Source organism: Spermophilus citellus, assembly GCF_964194105.1.
Source record: "Spermophilus citellus genome assembly, chromosome: 9".
NCBI lineage: Eukaryota > Metazoa > Chordata > Mammalia > Rodentia > Sciuridae > Spermophilus > Spermophilus citellus.
In genome coordinates this window covers 59,569,903-59,583,463 of record NC_138191.1, presented here as the reverse complement: position 1 = coordinate 59,583,463, position 13,561 = coordinate 59,569,903, and the positions used below count along the sequence as shown (strand labels likewise).

Below are 13,561 nucleotides of genomic sequence, written 5' to 3'. Positions count from 1 at the left end.
ATTTCAGATGTGTTTACTTCCTTCTCTTTCTCCTAACTGTGGGTTTTCTTGCCCCCAAAAGAACCAAGAAAGGGACAAGTTCATGCCACAGTCCTCAGAGAAGGTATAAAGTAAAAGCAATTTGGAGCCACATGTGTGATTAACCACACATCCCATTTGGCCATGCCTGCCAAGAAGCTTAGAGCCAAATTTCAAACTCAATCATAGCAACCATGTGAACCCACACAGCCAACAAGCCTCACTCTTCTTTTTTTTTTTTTCCTTTGATTCTCATTTTGTACTTCTGCTTACATTGTTGGTATGTCTCTTGTTGGAAGCCCATCCCAAATCCTCTTTTGGAATGAGACAGAGAAGCAAATATATAAAATTATGGAGTTACGTGCTTTCTGATGGGTGAAGTTATTAAATCTGGCCCTTTTCCTATGTCAAGAGAGTTTCCTGATCCTTACTCCACCCCTACAGCCAGGCACTGGCACACCCATTAATAGTCCCTCCATTAATGTCAGAACAAATACATAAATGCCAATGCCTGTATCTTTTAAATTCATGTGCAGTGGCTAACTATGGGCTTACCCTCAACAGCTCTTCATAAGAAGCAAGCAATTAGGTTGGAAGTAGAAAAGACTCGCATGACCACATAAAAGCAGATCACAAGTAAAAATTAGATGATAGGAAACAAAACTGTTGCCATTCCAGCAACTAAATGAAAGCATGCTATTGTAAACAAGCCTCTGATGGTGCACAGTTGTCGTCAGGAACCAAGAAGCACCCAAGGCACTGAGGCACCAAGGCACCACACTCCACACTCCGGAGGCTCACAGAGGGGACTGGGTGCACTTTCTTCAGTTAAAGGGCCCAAGGAGCTGGTTTGTGTAGCAGTGAGAAATGACACAGGTCTTCACTTATTCTAAAAGACAAATCCAATCTCTCAGGGCTGTTTATCCTCTTCTGCCCTCCTCAGTCGCCAGAGAGTCTTTTTCCAGTTTCCTGTCACTGCCAGGGCTGTTGTTTCCAAAACCAATGATTACAAATGAGAGGTGTGGTCTCAGAAGAAAAATACAACTACAGGTCTCCCTGTCCTGAAAGAACCCAGCAGGAAGGCCAATAGGAAAGGAGGGGGGCCTTCTGACATTGCTGTAATAAGTGTGTTTCTGATACAAACCCTCTGCTGGCTAATACAATTGTTCATCCAGTTTTGTTTGAGCATAACTGCCTCCCCAAACCTTGTCAACCGGCTGTGTTTACTACTTCTAGTTCTAGACTCTGTCACTTCCTCTACTCCGGAAAATAAGAAAAAAATTCTCAGCTGAAGGACCTTAAGGCACCTGGGAAGTACGAGTTTAGTAAAATGTTAGAGAAGGCATGATTTATCCTGGATCTTCATGATAATCCTGCACCACTCACAAACTCAGGGGAAATGGGGTTGGTTTAGTAATTCCCTCACATTCAAAGATGACGCTGTGAAAAACAACTACTGCAGTCATCAGTCATACTCAAGTGAGGTCTGGAACCAACACGATAATTTTGCTACATGCTGAGGGCCATTACCAAGTAGGAATGACGCATCGATTTCCTTGCCAGCGTACCCCATGTTAAATTTGCTGTGACCTTGCATGTGTGTTTGAGAAAGATGACCCTACTCAAGGACGAGGGTGGATCCAGGATTAGGGTGTATCCTGCAGTTTGAGGAAGTATAGTATCCCAGTCCTTGGGTTTAGGGCGTTCCCAGTTTAAGACCTTGGGTTTTAGGGAAGTTCGATGTTGAGGATTATTGCTGCTGGAAATAGGGCGTTCCTGCTACCTGAGCTCCCGTTGAGCTCTCGTGAGATTCAGAGAGTATTTTGGGAGGAAAGCCTCGTGGAGTAGGTGAATTGGGTGGCAGAAGAACTGGGATTGCCCCAGAACGTGTGTGGAGGCCGGTGTGAGTTCGGGAATAAAGAATTGCTGTTTGAATCTACAAAGCTGTGTGGTGGCTCGTGATTCTGTGCCCAGCCAAGACTGCGGCAGCTACACTGCAAGCAACAGCACTTATTTCATCTTCAAAATTATTTGCCTTAAACAAAGGCTGCCTCTGGTCCTCCTACTATTGCTCCCAAACAAATCAGCTGTTAGTTTTTGCACAGCCTGTATTATAGCATATCTATAAAAAAAGGTATCCATTGAGAATAGCAAAAAGAATTGCGTGAGTTTAGGTTGGAGGAGGAAGCAATTTGGGTATAAAAAAAGTGAAGTGAGCCAAGGCACATTTTATGGGCTAATTAGAACACATTGGCAGGTTGAATGATTTTTTTTAAATAGCTTTATTGGGATAAAATTCACATACCATCAAATTCACCCTTTAAAATATAATTCAACAGTTTTTATTATATTTTCAGGTTGTGCAACCATCACCCCATTGAATGTTAAGACATTTTAACCGCCCTCCACTCTCCAAAAAAACATAATCATTAGTAAGTCAACCTCCATTTCCTCCTTTCCCCATCTATCCTAAACACGCATTCATTTAACTTTCTGACTCTATACATTTGTATATTCTGGAAATTTTACAAAAATGGAATTATATAATTCAGGGTTTGTTGTGTCTCTCTTCTTTCAGTTAGCATAATATTTTTAAGGTTCATCCGTGTTATAGCATATGTCAGTACTCCATTCTTTTCTATAAATATACATTTTATTTATCCATTCATCAAATGATGGACATTCGAGTTGTTTCCATCTTTTGAGTATCATGTATAATGCTAACATGAACATTCATGGGCAAGTTTCTGTGGGGACCTGTTTTCATTTCTACTGGATATATAACCTAGGAATAGAACTGCTAGGTTACGTGGCTCAAAAGATTTTTTTCCAAAACTGTTTGCACAACTGTAGTAATTTCTCTCCATAGTAATGTCTGAAGGGAACAAGCAGTATTTAATACTTCTCCACCGGCATTCTGCCACCCCGGCAACAAATTCATTCATTCTCTGCCCGATGTCGTCCTCTATATTCACTCTGTATACACAAAATATTCACTTTGTATACACAAAATACCTGGAAGGCTTTGAAATGACAGCACCTTGGAGCCTGATGGAAATTCCAAATATCAGTTATCCCAGCATCATGTTTTCAAACAGGATTGAACTAATAACCATCTAATCCTTAAAAGTCCCCAAAGAAGGAAATAATGTAATTTCCCTTGGTTACCTCCTGGCAGAAATGTCTTCAAATAACTAGCCCCAAATCATACACATGCTCTACAAATATTGAAGGAGCACAAGATGCAGTTTTCAAACAAGTTTGGGATTATTCTACGTAGTCCCTCTTTCTTTTCACACCGAATGTACTATGTCCCTTGATGCCACCTAATTTTACAGCCCTGCCATGTCCTAAAATGAATTCCATTTTGACCTAACACAGTAAGTAAAAGTGTGGGAGAACTCTGCTGTCCTTCCTTGAGGTATTTTTCTTTTTGCTCCAGTAGTCTTGCTGAATCTATTTTCATAGTCAACAACAGTACCGCACAATTTAACATCAAGAATTCTCGGCTGTTGCTGCTTCTGTAACAGCTTGGACTTTCTCCCTTCTCGGTTCCTCCGAGAGAGGCATATATAAAATGAGTAATTACTGCTGCTGAAGAACTGCTGGAGTCAGCAACGCCTGGTAGGAGCTGCATTTCCTCCTCTCCTTCCCCTCCCACCACAAACTCTCCCCCATAAGTTAAGAATTAAAGACACATTACTGGGATAAAGAAATCTGACCTGAAATATGTGTTGTAGCAACAATGGCAAGCAACCAAGAGTATTAACAATAATTTCCAATGGAGCTGGAAAGGCTAGGCGATCCATCTTTAAAATGAGCCAACTCTCTATACACTTTCATGAGATTAGAATCAGTTTGCTTTTCCTTCAAGATACTTCATGCCTCTTCTGTCCCTACTCCCCCAAATGGACAGGGTGGTTGAAGCACATAGACAAGTGGTTCTGGAAATTTACTTTCTTGACCAAGAGAAAGCTCAAAGATAAATTCCATTCCACATTAGTTTTCCTATGCTTCATTGTGATCGGGATTTACTGTGGTTTCATTCTCCTTGGAGAGATAATTCCTGAGTGATAACATCTCTGACATAGAAGCTAAAAAACAGAAAGAATAACAACAACATGTTGTCTTGGGGGAAGTCCATCCTCTTAAAAAAGTATGATGACCCTGCACCCATGATCTCAGCCATGAGTCACGAGAAAGTGGAGGCTGTTTCTCTCTGAAGGTGATGACCCTGAGCTAGTGAGCTACCTCTGAACCTGCTTATTCCCATGTAAAATGATAGAGCTTCATGAAGTAGCATATGAGTGCCTCAAACAGTGCTGAGAACAGAGCAAATACTGTTAGCACTGGGCTTGTACCTTCATCCTCACCCTCGCAACCCAGGCCGAGGCCTCTACCATCTTGGCAAAGCTGCATGGACAGTAATAAGAAACTTCCCTCAGGCCTTTTCACAGAAACACAAAGTGCTGATAGCTTTATTCCATAATGTTCCCATTTCCCTGACTCATTCTGGAAGAGGTTCATAAGACAAAGCAAGGACAGAAGAAAGAGAGGCCACTGGTGAGAATGAGGAGACATATTAAAATTACAGAGAATGGCACCTTGCTTCCTCACAGTCATGCTTAGAAGATGAAAATTCATACAAGCATGCTTCCTGATATGGAGGGCCAGGAAAGGAGGCAGCCAAGCAATCCCTAGAGAGAGAAAGCTTAAAGTTGACTAGGCCAGGGAGCAATCTGTTATTCTAAGCTCTGGGAGCCATCTGTTATTCTAAGTTCTATTCTCTCTCTTGTGTTCATACATGAGCATCCTTGTTGAAGAGAAGAAAAGGACTCTATGTTCAGAAAAGCATCTCTGCAGACTCAGTGGATGGGTGGCTGAAAGCTGACACCAGTACCTACCTCTCTCTGCGGCTGGCCTGGGCCCTGGTCTGTGGGGCGCAGGTTCAACACGTGCACTTCCTGTGGCAGCCCAGTTGTGCCTCTGCTGGCACAGCCTGACAGGACCGTGAAGCTCTCCATCAAGGCCTGGACAGGATGGGAGGCATTGACAGGAGACAGCTCACACTGGGTACCAGGCTCTGGACCTGCAGACAGAATCACAGACATGAGCCACTCAGAGCAATGAAGTCTACCTCAAAGTGGGTGTTTCTGGATGATCAAACCACTGCCAACCCTTTAGAGGAGTCTTTGCAAGTAAGTTGTCTCCAGAACTAAATGAGACTTTAAGCAATTTATTCCATTTATCTCTGACTTTCTTTCAAGAGAAGAAGAATTCAACACAAATCAAACAGAAGGTGTCCTTCATCCAGAGGAATACATTGATAACTAGTGAGTCTAAAAGGGAATTTAGAAAATCAAATATATATCAAAATCATCCAAAGGAAATTTAAGAGATTGGGATTTCAAAAGAACAGACTAGCCCTTTTCATCATTTAGTCCTAGAAGCAACTTCATTTTGCAGGTTAATAAATTTGTATGTAACTGCAGAAACTCAGGAGGCTGAGTCAGGAGAATAGAAAGTTTGAGACCAATTGAGCAAGAGCTATCTCGAAATAAAAAATAAAAGTGACTGGGGATATCGCTCAAGGCTAGGGCACCCCTGGGTCCACTCTTCAGTACTGCAAGTAAAATAGAATAAAATAATAAATTTGCATTCCTTTTCTCCTCTTTGGTCTGTCTTTGTCAGTTTGTTCCAGAACCTTCAGAGGACAGTGAGGAATTTCCCTTCATCCCTATAATGCTTCATGTTCACACACCTCTGTGAGCTTGCTGCTACTATCCCCATTCAATAACTGAGGAGCCTGGAACCTGAACACGCAGCTCCATTTCAAATAGAATCCATATAAAAAGACTTGCTTGCATTCCAATGAGCTCTTTCTGACTTTTAAATAATAAAAGTATTCTCTAGGATTGCAGCCCCAATCTACAATGGAGTTCAGAACTAGCCACTCCTGTACCTCACGACTATGTCATAAGCAGACACTCCACCGGGTGGGCCAAATCTATTTCAGGACTCACAGAAATTATCTAGGTTGATAATAGCAATCTGGTCTGAAATGAAGTATGTGCCTTCTCAAATAATCACTGCCACTCCGTATCGCTGGACTGTGCCCAGCTGCTTTCTCAGAAAGCAGGAGGTAGGAAGATGTTGTGGCAGCAATGGCGGGAGGCACGTTTCTAGGTACACTCTGAAACACTAGGGAAAGTCTTCTGTTCCTACTCAATTCTGGGGACACACACTGGCCAGAGCTACTCACACTGGGAACCCCTCTGAAGTGAATTTGCAACAACCACAAGTTAAACACAAATACAAATGTTTTTAAGTTTCATTTTTTGTATGAGTGTACAAAAGTCTTATTAGTCTGTCATTTGACCCAAAACACATCTGCAAAAAGGGCTACAATCTGCCTGACTGGTCTTCTTCCTTCTGATGCCACCACTGCCCACCAGGGTCCTCCTTAAAAAAAAAAATCACCATATGGACTCATTGCTGCAACAAAGCAAGAGTAAAAACTCAACAGGAAGCAAATCAGAGAGCAAGATCTAACCCAAAGAGGAAAACCCCCTTAATGAAGAAGGCAAGAATTCTTTGCCTCAGGGCCCATTTTCTCTCTGTTCTGCTGGAGTCCAGGAAGAGCAGAACCCCTCTTTCTGGGCTGAGCTCTATCCGTGGGTAATACAAGTCAGTTCAAGATCAGAAAAAAAAAAGAGAGAAAGCAACGCCCCAGAGCATACTCTGATTAAGTGTAAGACAGCATTTCTTTATAAGGACCTTCTGAGGTCAGTGTTTAAATATACTCAATGTTATGGTTTGGATCTTAAATGTCCCCCAAGGTCCATGTGCTAAAGTCTTGGTTGCCAGCTTGTGGAGCTAGAGGGAGGTGCTGGAACCTTTAGGATATAGAGCCTAGTGGAAGGAAGTTAGGTCATTGGGGACATGCCATTGAAGGGGATACCGGAACACTGGACTCTTCCTCCCTGTCTCTTTTTGCTTCCCAGCTGCTATGAGGTGAGCAGTATTCTTTGCCTCACACTTTTGCCAGAATTTTCTATGTAGCCACAGGCCACAGTGCTAGTGCCAAGACACCATGGACTGAAGCTGCTGAAATCACGAGCCAAAATAAGACTTTTCTTTTTTTGAGTTGTTTATCTCGGGTATTTTGTTGCAGCAATGGACAGTTGACTGACACGCTCAGCATAGAGTGCTCTTGATCATCTGGCATACTGGAGTTTTTGAGGTTTATTATTGAAGTCTTCCCTCCAAATTTGAAAAAGAAAAAAATAACACAACATGTGATTCAGCTATTCATATGCCAAAAAGACAACAACCTCAACAAAAATTTCAGGAATTATCCATCACTATCAGTAAGAGTATGTAAGAAAAGTTGTCTTCAACAGTTCAACACACAGTGTCAGACTGTTCTGGTAAAAACAATAAAGAAACTTCTCCCATTTAATAAGTTTTTACTATGTGCTGGGCAATGACAGGTGCTATGTATCCTTCTATCACACCATAAAGAGGTAGTATTAGTCCAACTTAAAGAAAAAGAAGAAAAGCTCAGTGAATCACAGATGCAGGGGTAAAGTATCCTGAGGCTATAACTTACTCTTAAATGCACCTAAAAAAATAAGACGGATTGATAGATGAATAGATGCTTGATAAAGAATCTATTGCAAAACATTAATTCTGGAATCTGGATGTTCACGGTACAATGATTTCAACATCTCTGTATGTTGAAATGTTTCACACAAAAATGTTGAGGGGGAAGGGATGCTTATTAAAAAATCAGGCCAAAAATGCCCCAGAAAACATACACTTCTGAGAAAGCAAACAGGTCTAACTTTTCGATAATATCAAAAGTCTAAAAAAAAAAGTACATATCCTTTGACCCAACAGTTTCCCTCTGAGAACTTACCATAAAGAAATAACTGGATCCATGTGCAAAGAGTACAGAATGTACCAATGGCAGGGTGAATACAACTTAAGAGAGAAGATAAAATGAAAATAAACTCTGTAAGTCAGATTTTGCCCTGCTTAAAAGGACTTAGTGATCTCTCCCTGCTCTCCAGGCAAAACCCAGAAATCTCACCATGGGTCCTTCCATATCTGGCCTTGCCTCCTAGTTGGGCCTCATCTCTCAAAACTCTGGGACTTTCTCACTGTGTCTTAGCCATTTTGGTTGAGGCATAAACCTGTTCGTTGTCTCCCAATATCAATTATTCTCATTTTTCTCCAACTGTTAGTTAAGGCTAGAATAAGGCGACGGCCCCCACTTTCAACTAGGTATTGCCATGTGACGAAATTTTGGCTGAGATACAGCCAGAGATGACACAGAGAATTTCCAGAAAGTTTCCTTGTGAAGGGAAAGAGATGGATTCTTCTGTCCTTCCTGATGACTGGAATATCGATGTGACAGTAGTGCTAGAGCAGCCATTTGGCCATCAGATTGAAGAAATATGCTGAGGAGGCCAAAGCACTAAGAAGGTGCCTGAGTACTTGATGAACATAGAACTCCTAGATCGACTGGCTCTGGACTGCTTTTTTATACATGAAACACATATGAACTCTTCTCTTATTCAAGTCCAAAGTCATCTGGAGTTTTCTGGAACTGGCAGCTTAATCCATCCTCATTAATATACTCTCCTTCTTTTACTTCGTCAAACCTACAACCTTCCCAGGAGCCTCCACATATACCAAATTTCCTCCATGAGCTTTCTGTTCCCTCCGGGGCCCTGGCAAGACAAACTCCTGCTCATTCTTCACATCTCCAAAGGAAGCTTCTACGGCCACACCAACCTGAACATGCTTGATCTTGTCTAAGGAAGCTTCTCTTGCCTCTCACTAAGTTAGATACCCCCCTTTTTTTTCATACTTTCATAGTACTCTCTATTTCTCTTCAAAGCACTTCATGTAATTTGATGAACGCAACTATTTGCATAATTATTTGTTTAATGTCTACATTCTCCCAAAGACTGCAAATATCACAAAAGAATGGACTGCCCTTTGGTTTATTGTTGTACACCTTCCCCCAACACAGTATGCTACACACAGTGGACACGCCAACATTACTGAGTAGAGAAGAAAGAACCATGAGGTGATCCATGTCTAATGGATTTCACAGGAGCAGGAGACTATCCTAGAGGTCTTCCTTTTGTTCTTTAAAAGCCAAAGCTTCAATTGTACACCAAAGGGGGGGTGGAAATCAGTCTCGAAATGAAGAAGTGTTTGAGGTTTCTGAGAATCAAGTCCTAAGTTGCTAAGAATCAATCAGTTGGGTTCCCCACCCTCAACTGTCACAGAAAGCAGGAAACACAAACTTGCCATCCTCTCTTATTGAACACTCTTCTACCCTCTTGAGGTAGCTGGAGGATCCCCTGTTTCCCTTATCCACACCTCAGATCCCCAGCCTTAGCCTGCCACCTCCACAACCAGCCCAAACCTCCTTGTCCCTCTGCCTAGGCACAGCCGATCTTCAAGATCTCACCTGCCTTCCTCACCTGCTATTTTTGCCCTTGGGTTCACAGTGGGTCCTTGCAATCTGCCCCCACAAAACTACATCAGGCTCCATTTAGAAAAGCTTTCTCTGGAAATAGAGTGATCAGCCTCACGGGCTCTACCACACATTTCTTTTTTCTTTTTTTTTTTTTTTAAAGATAGAGTGAGAGAGGAGAGAGAGAGAGAGAGAATTTTTAATATTTATTTTTAGTTCTCGGCGGACACAACATCTCCGTCTGTATGTGGTGCTGAGGATCGAACCCGGGCCGCATGCATGCGAGGCCAGCGCGCTACCGCTTGAGCCACATCCCCAGCCCCTCTACCACACATTTCTAAGGAAACAAGGTGGCCTGGTGCATCAGGGACTTCCTTGGCCCAAGGGCAGCACCTCCCAGGCACCAGAGCCCAGTCACCAGGAGAACATGTTTCACAACCCTGCGTGAGTCAGCTACTTATATATGTGGTGCCCGGAGCACTCTGGAGCTGCTAAATAACAGGTCCACAGGACAGCCTCAGAGGCTGCAGGCTGGAACCCCACAATGTGCTCTTCCCTACGTAATCCAATCCATTCTGGTGTCATGAGACCGATAAGCAAGCACGAAAGCAAGCTGATGAAGATCCTAATCAACACGACAGAACTGTTTCACCACAGTAAAGAGCAACAGACCAAGTGAAGAAGAAACAAATGCCGGCTGAGAGCAACAGTATTTGCTAACACTCAGGCCTTTGCCTTTATTATTATATTATAGGCCAGGCACAGTGGCACACACCTGTAATTCTAGCAGCTTGGGAGGCTGAGACAGGAGGATAGCAAGCTCAAAAGCCAGCCTCAGCAAAAGGAAGGCACTATGCCACTCAGTGAGACCCTGTCTCTAAATAAAATACAAAATAGTGCTGGGAGTGTGGCTCAGTCAGTGGCCAAATGCCCCTGAGCTCAATCTCCTCTACCTCCTAAAAGAAAGGCATATTATAGACACTTAATATTGGAAGCCTCATGGAAATTCTGAAAAGTGAGTAGAAAAACTATTATTATTCCTACTATAAGTAAATTGTTGCAAGCCACAGAGCTGGGTGCATATTTCAGTAATGTGCTTCCTGACACAAGGCACATACAGGCTCACGTTCAGAGACAGACCTCACTGCTACCTCCCAATCTGGATATTTCTATTTATTCTGGGCATCTAGTATATGCCCTGCCCAGGATTCTTTGGGGGTTATTACCAAAGAAATTGGGCTTTTCTATGGTCTTAGACAAGTTTATCCTTCTTGGCTCCCTGGCTCCTGGGGAAATCTGACCTCCCCACAGTCCTCCTGGGTACTGTGTTCTGTCTGAACTGACCTCTTCCCTCCTGACCTGCAACGAGGCTCTGTCCTTCCTGCTTTTACACCCTCTCAGCCACCAGGATGGACACCTGATCCCATCCCCCCACAAGATGTGACTTCTGTTGACTGAAACCCTGGCTGACCTGGAGACAGTACAGACACCAGTGAACCCTGTGGAAGAAACCTACCAGGTAGCCCAGGCCAGAGACAGACACCCTGAGAAGGCCACTGCCAACCACACACCTGCACCACGTTAGCTTCCCACCCATCAGCCTGCTCAGCAGCTAGGCTACTTGAGGCAACTAGGTCTGGTGGGACAGAGCCAGGGGTGCACTCTTGTTGTGGAGGAATATCATGGGTACCCTCTGCACACATTGTTTCTAGTCCTTGAAACATTGCCGCAGTCTGGCTGGGCACAATTCACCAGCCACTTGTCAAGCAGAAACGAACTTTATTTTTTGAACGGCACTCACAGCACCACACAAGCTCTTCAGGAATTCCCTCAGAGCCCAACTGCCACCACCAGCTCCCCCAGCCAGCCTCTCAACTGCTCTTAAGTCTGATTGGCTGCGTTGTGTGGGCGGAGCCAAAAGAGTCCCCCAATGAGCAGCTCCGCGGTCTGAAAGGGCCGGGAAACAGCCCAATGAGCATCACCGCAGAGGAGCCAATCAGCTGGAAGTTTGCTGGGGCCGCTTTGGCTGTGGCTCTCAACAAAACATTACCAAGAAGACAGTGTTAAAGCCCAGATTTTAGAGTGATTGACACTAATGCTCAGAGAGGTTAAGAATTTACCAATGAACACACTGCACCAGTAAGTGACAGCAGGGAATTCAAACCTGGATGTATCACATTCTAGGTCCGGGTTCTTCTCATGACAGAGTACCACCTGGTTTTGACTTGAACTTTCCTGTCTTTCACCTTAGGGATGCTTGAACAGATTCACAGGCCAACCATAAACATTAATTCAGGTCTGATAAGATAAAATAAACTTCTCAGTTCACACTTGTAACCTTTAGTTGACTTAAAAGACCTCATAAACTCAATGAGGAAGCACAAGTTCCTTTCTCATTTTACCAAATGTCCTCTTTGTCTTTTTCACTAATGCTTGATTATCCAGACACATGGGAAACATTTCAAAGATCTGACTATAACATCAACATCTAAATTCCCAGTTCTACTTAAAGAAAAAAAAAAATGAAAATGGACTCACCCTTTCATTATGTCCTTTAACTACAACACAGCATTCCAATCTGGGTTACAGAACCCCCACGTCCACGCTGGCTGCGGGCCAGCCCCAAGCCTTGATAGAATGCAGACAAAGCATTTGGGAACAGATGCATTTGCTGTACACACTTTAAATTTAATCTATCCCCAAAGAAATTCTTAATGTTACACCTCCTGTGACACAGAATAAAATATTGAGGGGAGGGTATTGTTTAGAGGAAGGCATCGTAAGTAATCTTCACGTTTAATAAACGTGATCTGCAAGCATTCTCGATACTAATGCATACCAAGTTGACACAAACATCTGGTACCTATTCCACATAATTTCCAGCACTCTGATTCCCCATATCACCCAGAGTACTAATGAGGAACGTGTGTTCAGCTGTAATAAAAGTGGTAAAGATGCAGAGGGAATTAAGGGGTAACATTATAGCCTGGGACCAAGACATCGCAGTGGGGAGATTTTATTCCACCAACACCATTGGCTCATAAGGGTTTCTGTTATCGTCCCACAGGGAATTCCGCAATGCTGTCAGCTGCAAAGAGGGACAAACTCCCACAGACTGTGGGACTGGGGCACTACAGGATCTATTCTGTCCCTAAGCTGAACATCCCTTCTACCCCCATGGGATGTCAGAATCTGTAAGAAAGGGCACCCAGGATGATTTCTCCGGCAATAGCACAGTCTGGCTTTAGGAGACAGGAATGTTACCAGGATATGATGCAAAAACAAAGCTCCAAGAGAAAAACACCTGGAAGGCCCTTCGATTTGGAGCCTGATCTGTACACATGTGCTCATGTTTGTACCATCTCAAATTACAAGCCTTTGGATCTACAGCCCCTTGGGGATAGAGCTGCGGAATGTACCACCATTAAACTCCTTCCCGCACGGCCCCCACCTGAGGTTTTCAACAATAAAACTTAACATGAGGCTGAATTTATCCCTGGTAGGAAAAGAAATGCTCTAAATCCTGCAATATGGATTTCTCGGTGTGTGTGGGGGGGAAGCCCAGATTTTTCTACAGCTCAGCTCTTTAAGCATATCTTATCCTAGTTTCTTTCATCCTCCAGGCAAATATCTAAATTCAAGCCTTCCTCTTGACAAACCAGCCCTCTTCCAAGAAATCAAATGCCCATTTGTTGGGCTAAAAGCCAGTGCATATTTGTATATGTTGTGTTGAAATTATGGTGCAACCATGTTGAAGAATTTCCTGTGTTCAAATGATGTTTTTAAGTGTTCAAAAGGAAACATAGGGCAGAGCTTCATTAAGAACCTAAATTCTCCAAGCGTTAGGAAGTACCAAGCTGTAAAGGGCACTGACCCTTCCACCTAAGCAGGATACCATTCTACCACCCAGAAGTGTCCACAGAGGGGGTCTGTGCAGCTCCGGGAGGAAGGGGTGTTGTTTTGTACTTTTTATGACCTGAGACAAGGCAGCAGAGGGGGCATATCACAGATTTCACCACTAGACACAGCAAGAGAAACCTCTAAGGA

General features: G+C 43.3%; 1 protein-coding gene across 6 annotated transcripts in view; it reads right to left on the bottom strand.

Moving 5' to 3' along the window:
* Positions 1-13,561, bottom strand: part of TGFBR3 (transforming growth factor beta receptor 3) — a 194,417-nt gene that overhangs the window by 116,633 nt on the left and 64,223 nt on the right. For all 6 annotated transcript variants that reach the window (XM_081307666.1, XM_081307667.1, XM_081307669.1 and 3 more), the window contains one exon: positions 4,923-5,107. In XM_081307666.1, the coding sequence (XP_081163792.1) occupies positions 4,923-5,107 (185 nt within the window). The remainder of the gene's footprint in view (positions 1-4,922; positions 5,108-13,561) is intronic.